Genomic DNA, 20,916 nt, shown 5'->3' on the forward strand with positions numbered 1-20,916 from the left:
ACAGATGAATTCACTTCTCTCAAACCCCGAGTGTTCTGACCATTTCATGCTGTTAAACTGTTTAAGTTCTATATTATTTAATTTGTAATTTTTGGTGGGTCATTTATTATAGACATAACTCTTTAAGGAGAAGCATAAAAAGAAACCTGTAAATTTGTCTCAGGGTGACTGCTGCCGCATCCTTCCGTGTGTCCGATGGAAATTCATTCACAGCACATCCGGATGTCACTAAGGCGGCAAAGCCAGAGCTAGAAAAAAGACAGAAAGGAGACGTGATGATCCCTCCATTTGGGATAAGGTCAGCTGGCCCTCCCAGGCGTCATTTCTGAAAACTACTTGCAAACAGCAGTCTGAACCCTTAACCTCATCATTTAGAAACAGAACATAAACTTTAGAAACAAACAAACAAAATAAACCTGTTGGAGTTCAAGAAGGCTTGGGGGAGTTCCCGTTGTGGCGCAGTGGTTAACGAATCCGACTAGGAACCATGAGGTTGCGGGTTCGGTCCCTGCTCTTGCTCAGTGGGTTAAGGATCCGGCGTTGCCGTGAGCTGTGGTGTAGGTTGCAGACGCGGCTCGGATCCCACGTTGCTGTGGCTCTGGCGTAGGCCGGTGGCTACAGCTCCGATTCAACCCCTAGCCTGGGAACCTCCATATGCCGTGGGAGCGGCCCAAGAAATAGCAAAAAGACCAAAAAAAAAAAAAAAAAAAAAAAAAAGAAGGCTTGGGAAGTATTTTAGACGTAGATTTCCGAAGTTAGGACGCACAGATCCAGCTCCTCCTCAGGACTGCGTGGAGCTCCATCTTGTGGACGCACCACACATGCAACCCTTCGTTCTGTCCCACACGAGTGTAACTGCTGGGCCAAGGGTGTGTGTGTGTCTCTGTTTGTGTAACACGGCCAAGGTGTCCTCCCAGGAGGTTAGACCTGTTCACACTCCCACCAGCAGGGAGGATGGCTCCATTTCCCCTCACCTCACCAACTCTAAGTATGAATACATTTCTTAATTTTTGCTAATCTGATGAGTGAAACATGACTTCTCATTTGTACTTTGTTACATTTCACTAGTTATGCTAGGGTGTTTTCTTTTTTTTTTTTTTTTGGTCTTTTTGTCTTCTTAGGGCCGCATCCACAGCATATGAAAGTTCTCAGGCTAGGGGTTGAACTGGAGCTGTAGCCACCGGCCTACACCACAGCCACAGCAACCTGGGATCTGAACCTCGTCTGGTGTCTGTGACCGACACCACAGCTCATGGCAATGCTGGATCCTTAACCCACTGAGAGAGGCTAGGGATTGAACACGTATCCTCACAGACATCGTCAGGTTCTTATCCCACTGAATCACAGCAGGAATGCCTCATTGCCTGTTTTTATATTGGGTATTCTTTTTTTTTTTTTTTTTTTTTTTTTGTCTTTTTGCCATTTCTTGGGCCGCTCCCGTGGCATATGGGAGGTTCCCAGGCTAGGGGTCTAATCGGAGCTGTAGCTGCCGGCCTAGGCCAAAGCCAGAGCAGCACGGGATCCGAGCTGAGTCTGTGACCTACACCACAGCTCACGGCAATGCCGGATAGTTAACCCACTGACCAAGGCCGGGGATCGAACCCACAACCTCATGGTTCCTAGTCGGATTCGTTAACCACTGCGCCACGACGGGAACTCCTCCTATATTGGGTATTCTGTTCTTGGGTTGACTTGAAGTTTTTTCATGTCTTCTGGCTTTTACCAATTTGTTATATATATTGCAAGTATTTTCTCCTCATTTACTCTCTCTCTCTTTTCTTTGTATATAGTGTCTTCATTTTTTGAGAAAATATATGTAACATGAAAATTACCATTTTAACCATTTTTTTTGGCCACACCCTCGCCACGCAGTTCTTGGGCTAGGATCGAACCCACACCACAGCAGTGACAAATGCTGGATTCTTAACCCACTGAGCCACCAGGAAACTCCCATTTTAAAGTGTACAGTAATTCAGTGGCATTACTTACCTTCACAGAGTTGTACAAGCATCACCACTGTTTCTAAAAGTATTTCATCAGCTCAAACAGAAATTCTGTTAAACATTAAGTAATAACATTAAGTAAGAACTTCCCCACAGCCCCAGTAACCTCTAATCTATATTCTGTCTCCATGAATTCAACTATTCTAGGTATTTTACATAAGTGGAATCATAAAATATTTGTCCTTTCGTGTCTGACTTATTTCACGTAGTGTAAGTTTTCAAGGTTCATAGAGGTCGTAGCATGTTTCAGAACGTCAGTCCTTTTTAGGGCTGATTCATGTTTCACTGTATGTATAAACCACATTTTGTTTGTCTGTTCATCTGCTGATGGACGTGAATCCTGTCCACCTTTTGTCCATTGTGAATAATGTTACTGCAAACACGGGTTTAGAAATACCTCTTTGAGGCCTGGCCTTCAGTACACCGAGGCATGGGATTGCTGGATTGTTTGGTTGGTTCTGTTTAACCTCTTGAGAAACCATCAAACTTATCCACCAGTGAGAAAAGAGAACCGTCCCACATTGTTGGTGGGAACGTAAGCTGGTGCAGGCACTATGGAAAAAAGGACGGAGATTCCTCAAAAAGCTAAAACTAACGTTGCCATACGATCCAGGAATCCCACTCCTGGGCGTATATCCAGACAAGACTCTAATTCAAAAAGATACATGTGGGAGTTCTCCTGGTGGCTCAGCTGGTTAAGAAACTAACTAGTATCCATCAGGATGCGGGTTCAATCCCTGGTTGCTCAGTGGGTTAAGGATCTGATGTTGCTGCAAGCTGCAGCATAGCTGCAGATGTGGCTTGGATCTAGTGTGGCTGTGGTGTAGGCCAGCAGCTGCAGCTCTGATTTGACCCCTAGCCTGGGAACTTCCATATGCCACACTTGTGGCCCTAAAAAAAGGGAAAAAAAAGATACATGCACCCAAATGTTCACAGCAGTACTATTCATAGTAGCCAAGTCACGGAAACAATCTAAATATCCAGATGAATGGATAATGAAGATGCGATACATAGAATAGAATAGAATACTACTCAGCCACAAAAAAGAATGAAAAATATTGCAGCAACATGGACGGACCTATAGATTATCACACTAGGGTGAAGTAAGTCAGAAAGACAGAGACAATACCATGTGATATCACTTATATGTGGAATCTAAACTATGATGTAAATGGATTTATCTATGAACAGAAATGGATTCACAGGCATAGAGAACAGATTTGTGGTTGCCAAGGGGGAAGGGGGTGGAGGGATGGAGTGGGAGCTTGGGGTTAGCAGATGCAAACTATTGTATATAGAATGGATAACAACAAGGTCCTCCCATATAGCACTGGGAACTCTATTCGATATCCTGTGGTAACCCATAATGGAAAAGAATAGTGCAAAAGAATGTATGTATAACACACACACACACACACACATTTATATATATTCCCACCAGCAGTGCCCTATGTTTCCAATTTCTTCGCATCCTTGCCAGTGTTTGTTATTTTCCATTAAAACAGTGTTTTAAATTATAGCTATTCTAGGAGTTCCCGTTGTGGCTCAGTGACTAACGAATCTGACTAGGAACCATGAGGTTGTGGGTTCGATCCCTGGCCTTGCTTAATGGGTTGGGGATCCAGCATTGCGGTGAGCTGTGGTGTAGGTCACAGACGTGGCTCGGATCCCGCATTGCTGTGGCTGTGGTGTAGCTGGCAGCTGCAGCTCTGATTGGACCCCTAGCCTGGGAACCTCCTTATGCCGCAGGTGCAGCCCTAGAAGAGGCAAAAATACAAAAAAAAAAAAAAAAAAAAAAAAAAGAAATTTAGCCATTCTCCTAGGCAAAAGGTGGTTTCTCATAGTTTTGATTTGCATTTCTTTAATGAGTAATAATGAGTAATAACACTGAGCACCTTTTCATGTGTTTATTGGCCTTTTGTCTATCTTTGGAGAAATGTCTGTTCAAATCCTTTGCTCATTTTTTGAACTGTTGAATTAGTTTTGTTGTTGTTGAGCTTTAGGAGTTCTTTACATACTCTGGACAGTGGACCCTTATCAGATATATACCTGCAAATATTTTCTCCTATTCTATAGATGTCTTCTCTCTTTCTTTCTTTGTCTTTTTGCCTTTTCTAGGGCCACTCCCGCGGCACATGGAGGTTCCCAGGCTAGGGGTCTAATCGGAGCTGTGGCTGCCTGTCCACGCCAGAGCCACAGCAATGCCAGATCTGAGCCGTGTCTGTGACCTACACCACAGCTCACGGCAACGCGGGATCCTTAACCCACTGAGTGAGGGCAGGGATCGAACCTGCAACCTCACGGTTCCTAGTGGGATTCGTTAACCACTGAGCCACAACGGGAACTCCTCACTTTCTTGATCGTCTTTTTTTCTTTTTTTTAAAATCCTTTTAGGGTTGCACCTGTGGCATATGGAGGTTCCCAGCGTAGGGATCGAATCTGAGCTGTAGCCGCTGGCCTACGAAACAGCCACAGCAACGCCAGATCCGCACCTCATCCGCAACCTACCCCACAGCTCACGGCAACGCTGGATCCTCGACCCACTGAGCGAGGCCGATAAACCTGCATCCTCATGGATTCTAGTGGGATTTATTTCCAAGGAGCCACAGCGGGAGCGCCTCGACCATCTCCTTTGATGCACAAAAGCTTTTTTTCCCCTTTGTTGCTTGTGCTTTTGGTATCATATTCATGAAATCATAGTCATGAAGATTTCTCCCAATTCAAAGATTTTTTTTTTCTTTTTCTTTTTAGGGCCGCACCTGTGGCACATGGAGGTTCCCAGGCTAGGGCTCGAATCAGAGCTGCAGCTGCCGGCCTACACCACAGCCACAGCAACGCGGGATCTGAGCCACATCTGCCCTGGCCCTGAGCCTCCATGGGTACCATTTGCTTCTCTTCGGTACACTAGTTAATGTTAACACCCACTACCCACTCCCTGAATAGACAGGCCAGGCTGGGGCTGGGGCTAAGATCGCAGGTTTAACTCTGTACAGGTGCAGCAAAGTTTTCCTGGAGGAAGTGACCCATGAGTAGAAGCCAGGCCCACTAGAGGGAAAGGTGTTCCAAACAGCAGGCGTAGGGCGACCAAAGGAAATGAGGGTCAAAGACAATGGCACAGGGGGACAAAGCCCAATTCACTGTGGTTTCAAAGCAGAGCAGAGTACCCTCTCCTGTGGTGTCACTGGCATTGATAGCTTTTCAAGACCTGTAGCCCGCCCTCTCCACATTTCAACAGACCTGTCACCTCCATGGCCTGCATGGCCTCAGTGAGTCCCTCCTTTCATTCGTCACACCAGCCTGTCTGCAGAGCTCTGGACAGTTCCCTGCAAACTCATGATTCACTGTCAAGTGCACCTGCAAGAGATGCTGCTGCTGCTCCAGGGGCTGCCCAACAGGGTACAGAACGATCAGCAGAACTCGGTCAGGATACTGCGTTGGTGGCCAGCTCAGCCATCCTCTCCCGTGCAGTCTCAAGCAAGCCTCTTCCCCACTCTGAGCCAGGGGCTTCTTAGATGAAATCAGCTGCATGCCTTTACTCTCAGGGGCCTGAAGTTTCTGCATGAACTGGACCCTTAAGCCTTGCTCCACACAAGGACGGTTCTTTCTCCCGTCCTTCCAGGCCCGAATCTGCTGGAACGTTTTATGCCCTTGAACCTCTGCACTTGTTCTCTCCACTGCCTGGATTTTGCTTCTTTCTCCTCCTGGCCAATTCCTACTGCATCCCTCACCACCTGACTCGAGGCCATCACCTCCGAGAAGCAGGGCCTCCTTTCTTCAGTCCTTCTTTTTCCGTGGTTTCTCATCTCGCTGTCACATATTGCCTGCCTTGTGTCGGTGTCGCCTCCCCTCACAGGTCTCGAGGGCAGAGTCCGGGAGTGGGGGGAGGGGGCTGCACCCAGTTTCAAGCGCCGCCTGGTCCAGAGCGTCTGTTACCTTAGCGTTCGGTGTGGGCGCCTTGGGGTTAAAACACGGAGGCCTCGGAGGCGGCGCCTGCGGAGCGTGCCAACAGGAGAGGGGGAGCCGCCCGGAGGCTCCGACCTCGTCCCCTCTCACCGCCCCCGAAAGCTTACAGGAGTCCCCACTCAGGTGCGACTTTGGTGGGGTCCGAGGGTCTAGACCCTGGGGGCGGCTTCTCCCACGTTTTCCTTCCGTTCTCCCCCCAAAACGCTTTTGGTACAACCCGGGGATTCCCCGCCAGCCGCGTGACGTCACGGAGTCCCCGCCGGGCCCCGCCCCGCCCGGCCGCGCCCACCTCTGCGAGAGCAGCGCGCGGGGCGGGCGGCAGCGGGCGGCCATGGCGGGGCCCAGCGACCCCGGCGCCCCTGTCGCCTGCTGGAAACGCCACATCGTGCGGCAGCTTCGACTCCGGGACCGCACGCAGAAGGCCCTCTTCCTGGAGCTGGTGCCAGCCTGTGAGTGCTGGTGCCCGGGGGGCCCTATGACCGTCGGGGGCGCGGGGAGAGGGTTTGGCTGCTTCGGCTTTGACCCTGGCGTATCATCTTTTCGTCTCCGAAGCTTGAGCCTTCTAGAGCCCCTGTTACGCCCCATCTCCGACTAGCCGGTGTTCTTGCCCGTTACGAACCCGGGTCTGCTTAGAGCCCTTTGCCGGATGGAGCTCTGGCTCTTCCTTGCGCCTGGGGGCCCGGCTCTGCCTCTCAACAACTGGGCTTCCTAGGAACGGGTTCGTCAGCGAGTGTTGGTTTGTTAGGGTCGCTTAGACGTCCCCTTCCTGGGCAGTCTCCAGGGTAGAGCCTGATCAGTCCATCTGGTCCCCATAAGCACAGCGAAAGATCACAGGACTGTCCAGAGCAGTTACTTCTAAACTCTAGAGAGGAAGTTCAGAGTCCGAAGCTTTGCCACTGAGAGGCTCAGGTTTTTGGAGCATCTCTCTGTCCAGCCACCTCTGGCCTGAGGGAGAAGCAGGGGGCCCCAGGCTTTGGAGGGCCGTGGCTGAGCCTGGGGAAGTCAGACTCTCAGACCTGTTTCTGGGAAGCTGGTCAGGAAAGGGTATGCAGTTCAAGTCGGGATGAAGAGCTGTACATCTGGGTGCAGTGCCTCTGGTCGGCTGAGATTCTGTGTCAGGGGTTGAAAGTCTAACCACAGTCCCTTCCGCTCCATCACTGGTCCTAACCTTGGCTGCTACTTAACTGTCTCCTCCAACCCCCACAACTGAATCTGCTGCTTCGTCCTGGGCGATTTCTTTGCAACCTTCTGGCCATCAGTCCTCCGCCTTCAGGGATGAGGCCAGCCCCATGCCTCTAGGCAGCCTCACTTCTCCGTGGCTCTGAGGGACAGTGGAACCTTCCAGTTACCCTCACCCCCTGGGGTGGCAGATGTGTGGGATTGGAGAGATGCTGGAGGGCTGAACACAGACTCCCAGTTGGTTCTGTCTTCTCTGGTTTGGGGCAGGTCATAGCCCTAAGCCTCAGGTTTCTCACCAGTAAACTGGACGGACTAGCATCTCGTTTGGATTTGCTGGGCAGGAGTGGGGGTTGTGGTGGGGTTTTGTGTGAGAACAAGTCCAGTGAGAGCGAGGAGCTGCGGAGCTAGGCCTGGGCTTATCCACCGCCCTAACCTGGAACCGGCTGAGAAAGAGGAAGTGCCCACGAGTGGGGGTGGAGGGTTGTGTTCCAGGCTTCGTAGCAGAAACTACCAAACTTGAGAACTTGCTGTTTTGGCCTGTGGGGAACGTTACACCAGCCCTGGGGAAATCAGGATTTTTTTTTTGATCTGGAAAGTCTGAGCCTCCGGAGGGGAAGTAACTTGCCGAAGGCCACAGGCTGGTGGAGCTCAGTTTGTCTCATTGCTCTCTGGGCCCAGGCCCGGCCCTGGGGGAGGCAGGATCCATCCCCAGCTCCTTCGCTCACTCAGGCCCTGCTCTGCCATCTCCCTCCCCAGCCGTGGTGGTCCTTCTCTGCTTCTCTGTCCTGGGGGAAGCAGGTCTTCTCCTGGGAGGGCCTGGGGGCTGTGCTCTTAGGAGGGAGTGCAAGGGCTGGAGATTCTGGCAGAGCTACACCAACTCCCCTCGGGATCCCTGGGCTCCTGCAGCCCTCGCAGCCAGAGGCAGCTTGCACACCTGGAGTCTGCTGGAAAGGGTCTATCTGTGCTCCAGGCTCGCCCCCTTGCACCCCTAGATAACCGTCTCCTAGAGAAGGCTGAGCTGCTGGCCCGGTTCTCAGAGACACTGCTGCCAGAGCCAAACAGTGTCACGCCAGCTACCCACCAGGGCCCCTGGTAAGTGTGTGTGTGTGACAGGGGGTGGTGGTCACAATGGGCTTCCTGTGCCTGGCCCTGCTGCCACTGCCTTGGCTGGGCTCATTCTCTCCCTGGTACCTCCATGGCCCCTGACCGATGCCCAGGGGAGGGGCAGTCGTTCCCCAGGGCAGCTCCTTGTCCTCCACTTCTCAGCCGTCTCTCTGCGTCTGTCCAGTGGCCTCCCCTCCCACTCCTGTGCGCCTCACCTGCCGCCTACAGAGAGGCAGGACGCTGTCTGCTCCGCAGGTGGACGGAGGATGAGGACCGGGATGGGCTGGGCGTCCTTCTTGAGGAGAGTTCTGGCCCGGGAACTCAAGGCCTGCGGAGACCGCAGAGCATGGGAGTCGCGGGCAGCTCGTTTCTGGAGACTTGCTCTTTCCTCTGCTGACTGTCTGGCTCCCACCTTCCTCGGGAGAAAGGTCACGGCTTTGCTTTCAAACTCCTGCGCATCCTCTGGGCGGGTGGAGGGTGGAATGAACGGCACTCTGTGATTGGTTGGCAGGGAGGAGGAGGAGGCGGGGCCTGACTCAGACCAAGTCCCATCACCAGCAGCTCTGAGGGTGAAGTGGCAAGAGGAGGAGGAGGGGCTCCGGCTGGAGTGCGGAGAGGTAGGCTGGGCAGGGCTCTGAGAGGATGGGCTGGGGCAGGACGTTGGGGCTGGGAGATGTGGTCCAAGGGAGCCAGCAAGTGAGGGGCATCCCCTTGGGGGTTAGAGCGCCCCCTGGCCTGGCCCTGGCAGCTCAGGATGACGTGCCCCTGGAGGCAGTGAGGTGAGAGCCCGGGGAGGAGTGCGAGGTGTGCAGGGACCAGGCAGCCTCGGTCCCCCTCTGGACGGTCCAGCCTGCTCTGCTCACCACCTGCCCCGCAGCCTCCGGGCCCAGCACCAGTTGATGCTCCTCCGCAGTCGCAGACCAGCGTCAGATGGCCCGCCTCCGCGGTGGGGGGCTGCCGCTGCCCACACCGCTGGATGTGGTGTCTCTTGGCTTCTGTTTCAGCACATCCCTTGGTTTTCCTTTCGCTTCTGTAGCTGTTGCTTCCGCTCTGCCTTCTCTGGTTCCTTTCCCTCCTCTTTATCCCTCTCCCTTCAGATGTGGGTGTTCTTTGGGGTGAGGGACCCCCGGGGCCTCGGAGACCTTGGGTTTTCTAACTCCCAGACCCATCGCCGGCTCAGCCTTCTCTTAGGAGCTCCGGACGCTCAGTTCCTCTTTGGACCTCACATCTAAAATCCTCTCCCCGGAATCATGTGGCCAGCACCACACTGAGCTGACGCCCTGAGGACACTGGGCTGAGTAGTACTTCCATAACTTTAGGTTCCGGAAGAAACTGAGGCTCAGAGAGGTGGAGGCCGGATTTGAACTCCCTCCTGCATGAATCCACCTTCCATGATCTCCATTCTTTCAACAAATATTTACTGGCAGTCAGTCGCTACGGTCAAGGCACAGGCATTACAGCTGTAGAGAAACCCCGGCCCCATGAGCTTCGGGTCCCTGGAGGCCAGTGGGCCAGCAGACACCTGCCTGGTTGCTACACACGCCAGGTCACCTGCTCACCCAGTGCGGGGATGGGGCTGTGAAGCCGGTGAGCTCCTCTTCCACAGCCCCTGTTGTGGTTGCAGCTTGACATGTGAGGTGGTTCTCAAGCATCTGAGCCCCGCTCTGGGCTGTGAGCGCCCCAGGCCGGGGGTGCCTCTGGCTCACCTCCACTGTGTCCCTGGGGCCCGTCCCCACAGCTCAGCCTACTGACTTTGTAGACTAGCTGATAAATAAGGTGGATTGTTCCTCCCGGCCTTGGGAATCACCCGGCTGGAAACTCATAGGCCCTTTGACTCCTCCCAGCCCTCCATCCCGAGCTAGGCACCAGCTCATGGATCCTGTCTCCGAACCCATCCACTTTTGCTTCTCGTGCCCTGTCTGGCCTGGTCCAGGTTACGCTCATCCGTCCCTGCGTGATTCCCCATCTGGCACCCCATCCATTCTCCATTCAGCACCCGGAGTGATAGATTTTAGTAATAAAAATGATCTTCATTTAGAAAGACAAGCACCACACACATATATGCTTGTTGTGAACATTCCAGGAGAACAGAAGCCCATAGAACGAAAAAGTAAAAGCCCCTGTCACCACCCGCTCCATTATCAGCCTGGTCCATATTGTCCAGAGCGTCTCAGCCTGACTCCAGGGGAGTCCTCTAGCCTCTTTTGCATGTCCTGCCACTCTCTTGTCCCTGAGCTCCTGGTTCCCCGGGTCTGTGACACTCCTGCACACCCCTGGGTACTTCCCGAACCCCTCACCCCCAGCACTCCCTCCCCCCTCATGACTTCTGCAGACACACACCTGTCACTTCCTTCTGGCTATGCCAAGGCATGGGAGGGCTTTCTCTTTGACTCTTAGTACTATTTCATATATCACAACAAGCATGTTTTATTACTGTTTTAACTTTTTTTGGGGGGGGATGTGCCTGAGGCATGTGGAAGTTCCTGGGCCAGAGATCCAACCCAAGCCACAGCAGCAACCCAAGCTGCTGCAGTGACAATGCTGGATCCTTAGCCTGCTGTGCCACAAGGGAACTCCTTAACTCTGTTTTTTTTTTTTTTTTTTTTTGTCTTTTTGCCTTTTCTAGGGCTGCTCCTGTGGCATATGGAGGTTCCCAGGCTAGGGGTCCAATCGGAGCTGCAGCCGCCAGCCTACACCACGCGGGATCCAAGCCACGTCTGCAACCTACACCACAGCTCATGGCAACGCCAGATTCTTAACCCACTGAGCGAGGCCAGGGATCGAACCCACAACCTCATGGTTCCTAGTTGGATTCGTTTCCACTGTGCCACTATGGGAACTCCTATTATTTGAATTTTAAAAAGCATCGCAAAAATTAAATACCAAAACATCAGTGAAAGTCTCTGGCAGATGAGGAAGTGGAGGTGGTGTTCAGTGTTTAATGGTGGGAGGAATTATGAATGTGATGAGCTGGGCCAGCTAGGAAAGGAGGCTGCCCAGAACGCATAGGTTCCCGCCCCAGGCCCACCCACGTGGCATCGGTGCAGGTGGACTCCACACTTGCTCCTCCCCCTGACCCTCCCAGGCCCACGTGAGGAAGAACACAGGGACAGGACAGCAGCCAAGCCCCCAGTCTTGGTTACTTCCTGTTCCTCTTGCTACACTTGTGGGAACTGCTTTGCTTAGCATCTCTCTCTCCCAGTGACTCCTCAGCTCTGTGGTTCCCAGCTCTTGGCTCTTTGTTGGACCGTTCAGTGAGGCCGGGACTAGGGGCAGCTCCAGTATTCAGTCTGGGCCCTGTGCGGCCAACACGCCATTCCTGTTCTTAGCCCATGTGCCTATGCTCAGGGCTCCTTGTTGCCCGCTCTCTGGGATCTATGCTTCGGTAGGCCAGGGCTTGGAGGGGTGGGAACCGAGCACACATCCCTCGAACTCCGCCTGTAGACCAGCCCCTTAACTTGGAGCACGATGCTGGGTGGCCAGGGCTCAGGCATCAGTTCTGCCACTTTAGCTGTGTCACTTTAGGCAAGGCATTTAACCTCTCTGGGTCAATGTCCTTGGCTGTGAAACAGGGAAGAATGGCACTCCCTACTGGTTTAAACGAGTGAATACATGTAGAGTGCTCGGACCAAATGTGACACATCTGCGTGCTCTATAAACCAGCGCCATTGCTATTATTCACTTTTTTTTGGCCGGGCTCACTGCCTGTGAAAGTTCCTAGGCCAGGGATTGAACCTGTGCCAGAGCAGAAACCCAAGTCACTGAGATGACAACACTGGGTCCTTAACTCACTGTGCCACAAGGGAACTCAAGGATTGCCATTATTTAAAATGCCCTTCCTGGAGTTCCTGTTGTGGCCCAGTGGAAACGAATCCGACTAGGAACCATGAGGTTGCGGGTTCGATCCCTGGCCTCACTCAGTGGGTCAAGGATCCGGCATTGTCAGTGAGCTGTGTTGTAGGTCGCAGACACAGCTTGTATCCCGTGTTGCTGTGGCTGTGGCTAGGCGGGCAGCTGTAGCTCCAATTGGACCCCTAGCCTGGGAATTTCCATAGGTGGCAGGTGCGGCCCTAAAAAGACAAAACAAAACAAAAACAAAAAGAAAACCCCAAACTCTTCCTTATAGAAATAATGTGTTAGCCTATGAAGTAAGCACTACCATTCCCATTGGACACGTGAGGAAACAGAACAGGTTCAGAGAGGTTAACTGACTACCCCAGGTCGCAGAAAATGAGTGGTGCTGCCAGGACTGAAACTCGGGTTAGGCACCAGAGCCTAAGGCCCTGCTCAGATTCCCGAGTCAGCAGCGCCTTCCCGCGCCTGGTGCTGCACCTGTCCGCCTCAGCTTTCTCTTGAGGAAGGGGGCATGTGGGAGAGGGGCTGGAGGCCCTGCCCAGAGGCGCCCTCGCCCACCTGTCGGGCCCCTCCGCCGCCGCAGATGGCCTACCAGGTGGTGGTGAAGAGCGCGGCCCTGGGCGCCCTGGAATCGCAGCTGGAGGAGCGGCAGAGCAGGTGAGACGCGGGCGGGACCTCGCGCCCCTCGGGGAGGCTCGGGCCATCGCTGCCGGGGGGCAGGGGGGACGGGAGTCACCCGGAGGGTCTCTAGGAGGGCCCGAGGGCTTTCCCCACGTCCCCACACCTCCCCCGGGCCTGCGGTTGATCTCAGAGGCTGGGGACAGCAGGACTCCGAGGGCGGAAGGCTGGGCCGGAGTCGTGGCTTAGGCGCCCGGCTGTTCGCGTGGCCAGGGGCAAGTCTGTCCCGGCTCCGAGGCCGGTTCTTCTAAGGCAGGGACGGAGGTCCTCTCTGTCCCCCAGGCTGGCGGCTCTAGAGGCTCGCGTGGCACAGCTGCAGGAGGCGCGGGCGAAGAAGGCGCGGCAGGTGGACGCGCGGCGCGCGCTCAACGCGGCGCAGCAGGCGGCCTACGAGGCGCTGCGCGCGCACGCCGGGCGCCAGGAGGCGGCGCTGCGCAGGCTCCAGGAGGAGGCGCGCGACCTGCTCGAGCGGCTGGTGCAGCGCAAGGCGCGCGCCGCCGCCGAGCGCAATCTGCGCAACGAGCGTCGCGAGAGGTGAGCGCGCTGGGCGCGCCCCTCGGGGAGCTAAGCGGTCGCGCGCCTCGTGCGGAAGGGGCCCAGCCCCGCCTTTGGGGGCCCCGAGCCCCACGCTCAGGAGGCTTCTCTACTCCAGGGCCAAGCAGGCGCGGGTGTCCCTGGAGCTGAAGAAGGCAGCCAAGCGGACAGTGAGCATCAGCGAGTAAGAGTGGGGCTGCGCCGGGACCCGCATGCCCTGGAGCGCTCTGCTCTGGGACCGCTACAGTCCTACCCTTCTCCCACCTGCACGTGGCCGCCGGTGCATCTCACCGCACGTGTGCACGGCCGCGGGGCCGAGGCCCTCACGTAGACCTAGGCCAGGACACGTGCACACACGTGTGGTCGTAGGAGCCAGCATGCGCGCCTGGCACACGCGCACCCATCACTGTGTCTGCACATCCTCACCAGTAGGGCGCAGGGCCGCTGAGGGGCTGGCTTGGTCTCTTGGCTATTCTGAGCTTGATTCTCTCTCCCAGGAGCCCAGACGCACTGGACGATGGGATCACAGAGGAAGCAGAACCTCCGGCCCTGGCTGCGGAGCCCAAGTCCCTGGAGAGTGAGGCTATTGAGAAGTGGAGGAGGCCATTCAGGTGAGGACTCTCCCGGAGTCTTGCTCGAAGGCCTTGGGCCAGCTCTTGGGTTGAGGGGGAGCTTGAGGAGAGACTGGTGTGCAGCTGAGACCACCCCCCACCCCAGGACAGACCTGAGTTCCAGGGCCTGGAGACACTTGGGGTCATTGCCACCCCAGGGACCCAGTCCCTATCCCTACTCCTTTTCCTCCTTCCCAGGACCAGAGCTCTGGGGGTGGGATGGCAGGCTGGTGAAAGGGTGTGACCAAGAGGGGACTTGTGGGCAAGGCCCAGGGCTCAGCTGTCCCAGGCATGTGTGGGACTCCAGAGTACACGTGTGCAAGCTTAGGCGAGCATACCTGCATGTGTCTGAAGCTGTCATGGGTGGGACCTGATCGGGGCTTCAGTCCTTGGGTGCGCCTCCGTGCGACCTCCCTGTGGCGTGGAGACTGCCCCCTGCCGCCCCGGCCCTGTTCCCCAGTCCGAAGGCTCTCCTTCAGCCCTTCTTTGCAGGTTGCTGGTGTCCTGGCCTCAGGGTAGTGAAGGAACCCAGAGGAGGCCATGAGACGCTGGTGGGCCAGGTCATCCTGGGACACATGCTCTCCTGGGCATTTTTGAGGTCACTCAGCGGGTGTGGGTTTCCCCACCCTCCGTCCCCAGGCTTGTGCTATCTCATCCCGGGACACCTCCCCTGAACTTTTGTCGAGGGGCCCTTGGGTGGTGAGGCAGTTCTTAACCACCATGGTGGAAACTTTGGGACACTGCCTTCCAAATCCCCCCCTGCCTGCACCATCCTGGGGCTCTGGCTCATCCTGCTCTCCTGGCCTTGGAGGGGCCACGTTCTCGTCCCGGCTCAAGAGTGTATCGGGACGAGCGACTGCTGTCTGCGCACCTGCCCCTTAGCACCTCTCTCTTGGTTCCGCCCAGGTCTGCCTCCGCCACCTCCCTGACGGTGTTCCGCTGTGTGGATGTGGTGAAGGGGCTCCTGGAGTAAGTGTGTGTGCACGTGTGTGAAGGTGTCGGGCCCCTGGATGTGTGTGTCAGGCTCCTGAAGCCTGGGCTTGCTCTGTGTACGTGCCCAGTCTGTCTCCCGTGCGTTGCCCTGCACTCTGGGTATGAGTCTCTTCTGAGCCCCAGAAGCAGGGGCTGCGTCCATGGCCTCATTCCCAGTCCCTGCCTGGCTGTGCTCCAAGCTCTGCCCCTCACCCAAGGTCCTCACAGGGGACCAAGATCTCCAGCCTGAAGCCGCCCAGGAACTGCCACTCCTTTGGGCAACTGAGGCTCAGAAATGGCAGGAATTCATTTGAGGTCACAGTGCTGCGCAGTGGCCAAGCCGGGACTGAGCCCCAGCTCCAAGGCCTCTGTGTACCCACCACCCTGCCCTCCCTCTGCGCCCGTCTCCACACTGACCCCTGGGGTCGGAGGCTGGTGGGACCGGGCTCGCTGCACCTCCAGGCCACATGCTGCGTCGCTGCGTCTGCTTCCTGCTGTTGCTGCCGGCAGAGCTTGGGGCGCCCGAGTCAGGAGGCCTCGCTGAAAGCCCTTCTGACCCCTCCCCAGTTTCAAGAAGAGGAGGGGCCACTCGATCGGGGGCGCCCCCGAGCAGCGATACCAGAGCATCCCCGTGTGCCTGGCCGCCCGACTGCCCACCAGAGCTCAGGACGTGCTGGTGAGGACAGCGGGCCGAGGGTGGGGGCGCAGGTCCCAGGAGTGGCCCAGGGGGGCCAGGGCAGCAGGCCGGGTGGCTGGGCAGGAGCAGGCGTCTCCCCACAGCCGGTGCCAGGAGCCCCTTGGCATTTCATGGAGGGAGAGGCAGCAGGCCAGGTCGGGGGATGGGGAGCCGGGGGGAGCCTCCTGCAGGGGTCCCCTCAGCGGTGACAGCCCTGGCAGGGCCAAGTTGGAAAGTCAGCCTTTGGACAGACCCTGTGCCCGGATGCGTGCACGAGAGCTGCAAGCACGCGCGAGGGGGCGTGTGTGGCGGGAGCAGGGCCACCCACCTCCCTTTTCCCCACAGGAAGCCCACCTCTCTGAGGTCAATGCTGTTCATTTTGGCCCCAACAGCAGCGTCCTGGCCACCGGAGGGGCAGACCGCCTCATCCTCCTCTGGAATGTCGTGGGAGGTGGGTCCCTGCGCGCAGGCCAGCCCCGTGCCTTCTGTCCAGCCTCACCCTCGGCGTGCTCCGTGGTGGGTGCGGGCCTGGGGCCTTGCGTCTTCTCACCTGGAACATGCTGGGGGCAGTGGCCAGATGACCCCTGGCAAGAATTCTGGGCCTACTGCTTCTGGGAAGGGCAGAGCCCCCCTCCTGGGTTGAGGCCTGCAGGGAGGGGAGGGTTAAGCTCAGATGGTCCCTTTGGGGTGGTGGGGGCGCTACAGGGTTGGGCCCTCGAGCAGGTCCCTGGGGTCTGCCAGGCCAGGCCACCTAATGTCACTGAGCTCTCAGGACTCAGTTTGAAGGCAAGTGTGAGCTATCTACCCTGTGTCTTGCAGAGAGGCATGTACTAGGGAGTGATAGCTGGCTGCTGGAGGCTTCCTGGAGGAGGCGAGTCTCCAGCTGGCCTAGCCCTGGCTCGCTGTGTGACCAAGGGACGGGCCCTTCTTGCTGGTCCTCTTCAGCCACCTGCAGCCCTTATGGGGCCCCCTGCTGGCAGCTTGGGAAGGTGCAGCCTCCTGCAGGACCCTTGCCTGGAACAGACCCAGCAGTTCTGTCCTCTGCACTGGGAGAGACTCATCTTTCTGCTCACAGCTTCTCTGTTTCATGAGATTAGTGACTTCATTTCACCTGTTCCTTCTCTTGGTCCCCTTAGGTCGCCTGAAGGCTAAGCAGACCCTGGAAGGAGCTGGCGGCAGCATCACCAGTGTGGACTTTGACCCTTCGGTGAGGAGACCTGGGTGGCAGGTGCAGGTGGGGGCTCTGGGACCCGAGGGAACATCACGCGGATCCTAGAGCCCGGCTCTCAGGCTCCCTGGGCTTCATCTCTCCCCTGCCCGGCCGGGTGACCGGGGTGGGGGGCTGCGAGGCCTCCAGGCCGAGGTCCAGGACGTCTCCTTTCTCCTTCCACCTCCTCAGGGCTCCCAGGTACTGGCAGCTACTTACAATAAGGCCGCCCAGCTCTGGAAGGTGGGGGAGGCACAGTCCAAGGTGAGGCCTGACTGAGGAGGCAGCCTGGGGGTCAGGGGTCATGCCTTGGGCCTGGAGGGGGTTGTTCTGTGGCCTTGGCTACACCCTTGATCCATGTCTGGGATGGGGGGCAGGAGACGCTCTCCGGACACACAGATAAGGTGACGGCTGCCAAATTCAAGCTAACAAGGCACCAGGCGGTGACTGGGAGCCGGGACCGGACTGTGAAGGAGTGGGACCTCGGCCGCGCCTACTGTGAGGCCCCGCCCTGCCCCCTCCCCCACCCGCCAGGACCCCCCAGGCCGGGCCATGAGGGACCGCAGCCTGCTCTGGAAGTGGCTCCAAGAGTTACAGCCGTCCGGGATGAAACCTCCCACGGCCTGTCCTCTGTCCCCCATCAGCGATGCTTTCCCTGGCTTCTCGGGGAACTCCGGCTTTGGGCTGGGAGGCAGGGGATCTGGTTCCGGGTCTGGGAGGACACCATCCCTCTGGACTTCTGGGCTGGGCTGGCTCCTGATGACCCTTCTTTGAGGTGGGGGCTCTGCTCTTTGGTCCCCAGGCTCCAGGACCATCAGTGTCGTGTCCTACTGTAACGACGTGGTGTGTGGGGACCACATCATCATAAGCGGCCACAATGACCAGAAGATCCGGTTCTGGGACAGCAGGTGATAGGTGCAGGCTGTGGGCGGCGGAGGTGGGGACAGGGCTCCTTCGTTCTCGTCCTTTCTGGCCATGGAGGGTACCTTGGGGAGGTGAGGCTCTGGTGGCCTTTGTGCTGGACTTGGCCTCTTGAAGGCTCAGCTGCCTCTGAGACCTGTGCCTCCTTCTCACTGACCCTTGGTCCAAGCACTGGCTCTGCCAGGGTCTTGCCCACCAAGGGGGAGAAGTCCCTTTTGGCTCTGTAGTCACTGCCCTTTAGTCAAAAGGAACACAAGCTTTAGCTGGTTTTTGAATCTTGGGCTCGGATGGATTGTGGATGCCGGTGCTGGGCCTGCCCGAGGCGTCTCCGTCCTCATCTGCAGAGACCGCCTTTGGAAACCTTTGCTCTGCCTTTCACGCGTTTAAAGACAGACTTCCATTGCTTTCCTTTCCTCGTGTCAGTGACCCACCTGTTTCAGGGCTCTGGCTTCGAGTCACAGGTGACCCGAGTTCCTGCGGGCGGGGCCGGCTGCAGGGGGAGGTCTGTCACCAGCCACGGCCTCAGCCTGGTCGGCGGGGTCTGCTTCTCATCCCCAACTCTGCCCCTCTCCTCAGGGGGCCCCGCTGCACCCAGGTCATCCCCGTGCAGGGCCGGGTCACCTCCCTCAGCCTCAGCCACGACCAGCTGCATCTGCTTAGCTGCTCCCGAGATGACACCCTCAAAGTCATCGACCTGCGCGTCAGCAACATCCGCCAGGTGTTCAGGTACCTCCTCGTGCCCGCTGCCCCTGGGCCCTTAGCTGGGGCAGTGGGGCCTGGGCCCACCGAGGTGCCCAAACCCTTGTTGGAGGCGGGACGCTCTTTAAGTTCCTGGCTCCGCCTCCATTCTGACGTGACCCTGTCTCTCCTCAGGGCTGATGGCTTCAAGTGTGGTTCCGACTGGACCAAAGCTGTGTTCAGGTGTGTCTGCGCGCGTCCCAGGCCCATGTCTGCGTCTGCGGCTCGTGTCCAGTCCTCCCCTCTAACCTCTTTCTTGCTCTGCTGTGGCGGCTGCAGCCCAGACAGAAGCTATGCACTGGCAGGCTCCTGGGATGGAGCCCTTTACATCTGGGACGTGGACACTGGGAAGCTGGAGAGCAGCCTCCGGGGACCCCACTGGTGAGCACAGCTGCCACCTGCCCACCCAGCCCAGTCCGGCTAGGCCGACCCCCGTCCGGACATGCTGGCATCCTGGCGTCCCAGCTCTTGCCCCAGACCTCCAGCCCTGGGCCCTTCTCGGGTCACAAGGTGTCTTCCCATGGGCCCCAGGGTTCAGCCTTGGGTGAGGACACGCCTCAGAGGGACCTCACACTAGCCAGGTCCAGACGTGAGGGGCAGAGCGCGGCTGTAGGCCCAGCTCTGACGCCCCCTGAAGCCTGCCTCTCCCTCCCCTCAGTGCTGCTGTCAACGCCGTGGCCTGGTGCTACTCCGGGAGCCACGTAGCGAGCGTGGACCAGGCCAGGAAGCTTGTGCTCTGGCACTAGTGCCACGTCTGCCCAGCCTGAGCTGGCCCTCTAGTCGAAGCCTGAAGCCAGGGGACAGCTTCCCACCACCCGAGAGGCTCCAGGGCCAGGCGGGGGTGGGGGTGAGGGCTCGGGGCACTTGATAGGTAAGAAGGCCTGGCGGGACCTGGTCTGTTTGTTTAAAAAGTGTGGGTTGGCAGGGCGGGTTCGGATTACGGTATTGTTTCATTTTTTAACTCTGTCTTCACTTTCTTGGGCATAGTGGAAAAAAAATTACATCTAAACTGGTGTCTGTTTTGCCTCATTGCAGCATTCAGGGGACAGAGAGGCTTGGGGCTGGGGGCTCAAGGAGGGCCAGGCTTGCCTCCCTGTCCTCCCCCCGCTCGGAGCGGGCGGGAGCCCTCCCGGCCTCCGTGCTGCCCCCGTCTAGCAGGAGACAGCATGAGGAACGGCTCTGGGGCAGCCAAGGGCAGTGAGCCATGCACGTTTCACCCGGGGTCCAAGCTGGTCCTTGGGCCTCCGCTTGCGGCGCGCAGGGTGGACTGAGGCTGAGGAGGGGCCCTGGGGCAAGGATCCTGACGACCCAGAGCCATGGCAGGTACGCGGTGCAGCCGGCCTGCCTTTAGACCGGGCCGTGTTCTTGCCCCAGAGCCCGAGCCCGAAGTGTGTGGGGATGCTCTGTGCGTGTCGGGGCGGCCGGGCTGGGCCTGAGGCTTCCCTCACATCGGCATCAGACTGGGTGCACCAGGAAGCTTCTGGAGTAGACGGCAGGCCGACGGGTGGGGCCTCCTTTCCTTCCTCAGCCTGGGGCGTGGAGGAGGGTGGCAGGCACTGGAGGAGGCATCTGCCCCTGAGGGCTAAGGGCTGGACCCCTGTTCCCCTGAGATTCAAAGCCTTTTTGCTCTGGAACTCTCAGCCTCTTTTGGGGCCAGGGGGAGCTGCACTCACGGCATGCACAAGTTCCCAGGCTGGGGTCGAACTCGCACCACAGCAGCAACCTGAGCTGTTCCAGTGACGACACCGGATCCTTAACCTGCCGAGCCACAGGAGAGCTCCTCGGCCTCCTTTACTGCCTACCAGGTCTCCCTTGGGCATCTGCCAGTCCCAGGGTTGTGGAAACCATTTCCAGGATGGGCAGGCGAGCTAAGAGCCTGGACTGCAGCTAGACTGTCTGGGTTTGAATCTCTGCTCTGCTGTGTAGTAGCTGAATGATTTTGAGCAAGTTACTTAATGTCTGTGGGCCTTAGTTTACGCCTCTGTGAAATGGGATAGTAACAGCATCCACCTCAAAGGTGGTTGTAAGGCCTCAGGGCATGGTATTTGTAAAGTTCCTGGCACATGTCAAAGGCTGGGTAAGTGTTGGCAAAATACCCAAAGCTACACTCTGCCGGTCGCAGCTCACTCACTGCTCCTGGCCAGCTGGCCCTGAGCTCTAGGTGACATAGCCAGCTGCCTCCTGGGCACCATCTCTCCCGGATGTAAGCTCCCCTTCTCCTCGCATCCCTCATCTTCTCGGGAACCAAAGCTGGGGCCTGTTGTGCCTAACTCTCTTTCCATTCCTGCTGTCACTGTAGGCCACCTTCTAGACCTGCTGTCTCCCCACCTGTCCCCTCCTCGCATGGTCGGAGTAACTGCTAACATTTCATGGTCACATGGTCATACATCCAACTCTTCGTCCTCCACTGCCTGCAGGGGAGCTCCTCGCCCTTGGGACGTGGCCCTGCTGGTCTCCGCTCCTTTACTTCCTTGC

The 20,916-nt window shown here is 57.3% G+C and overlaps 2 protein-coding genes across 5 annotated transcripts in view; one reads left to right on the forward strand and one right to left on the reverse strand.

The window, feature by feature from the left end:
• The window catches only part of STARD10 (StAR related lipid transfer domain containing 10), a 43,893-nt gene extending 37,929 nt beyond the window's left edge, over nucleotides 1–5,964 (reverse strand). For both annotated transcript variants that reach the window (XM_021102011.1, XM_021102008.1), the window contains exons 1-2: nucleotides 5,241–5,964; nucleotides 147–248 (exon numbers count right to left, since the gene is read on the reverse strand). The gene's annotated coding sequence lies outside the window, so the exon portion shown is untranslated. The remainder of the gene's footprint in view (nucleotides 1–146; nucleotides 249–5,240) is intronic.
• Nucleotides 6,234–19,450, forward strand: ATG16L2 (autophagy related 16 like 2). Of its 3 annotated transcripts, XM_003129622.4 has the most exons (18): nucleotides 6,234–6,415; nucleotides 8,138–8,237; nucleotides 8,761–8,866; nucleotides 12,688–12,761; nucleotides 13,065–13,316; nucleotides 13,435–13,500; nucleotides 13,814–13,927; nucleotides 14,834–14,896; nucleotides 15,467–15,575; nucleotides 15,921–16,026; nucleotides 16,712–16,782; nucleotides 16,975–17,046; nucleotides 17,160–17,280; nucleotides 17,585–17,690; nucleotides 18,280–18,429; nucleotides 18,577–18,624; nucleotides 18,721–18,822; nucleotides 19,100–19,450. In XM_003129622.4, the coding sequence occupies exons 1-18, from the start codon at nucleotides 6,298–6,300 to the stop codon at nucleotides 19,185–19,187; spliced, it is 1,866 nt and encodes a 621-aa protein (XP_003129670.2). In that variant the 5' UTR covers nucleotides 6,234–6,297; the 3' UTR covers nucleotides 19,188–19,450. The 3 variants fall into 3 exon arrangements, with proteins under 3 accessions (XP_003129670.2, XP_013832805.2, XP_013832810.2); XM_013977351.2 differs by lacking the exon at nucleotides 14,834–14,896; XM_013977356.2 differs by lacking the exon at nucleotides 13,065–13,316 and having other exon boundaries at nucleotides 6,235–6,415.

The sequence above is a fragment of the Sus scrofa genome, chromosome 9 (assembly GCF_000003025.6).
Source record: "Sus scrofa isolate TJ Tabasco breed Duroc chromosome 9, Sscrofa11.1, whole genome shotgun sequence".
Lineage (NCBI taxonomy): Eukaryota > Metazoa > Chordata > Mammalia > Artiodactyla > Suidae > Sus > Sus scrofa.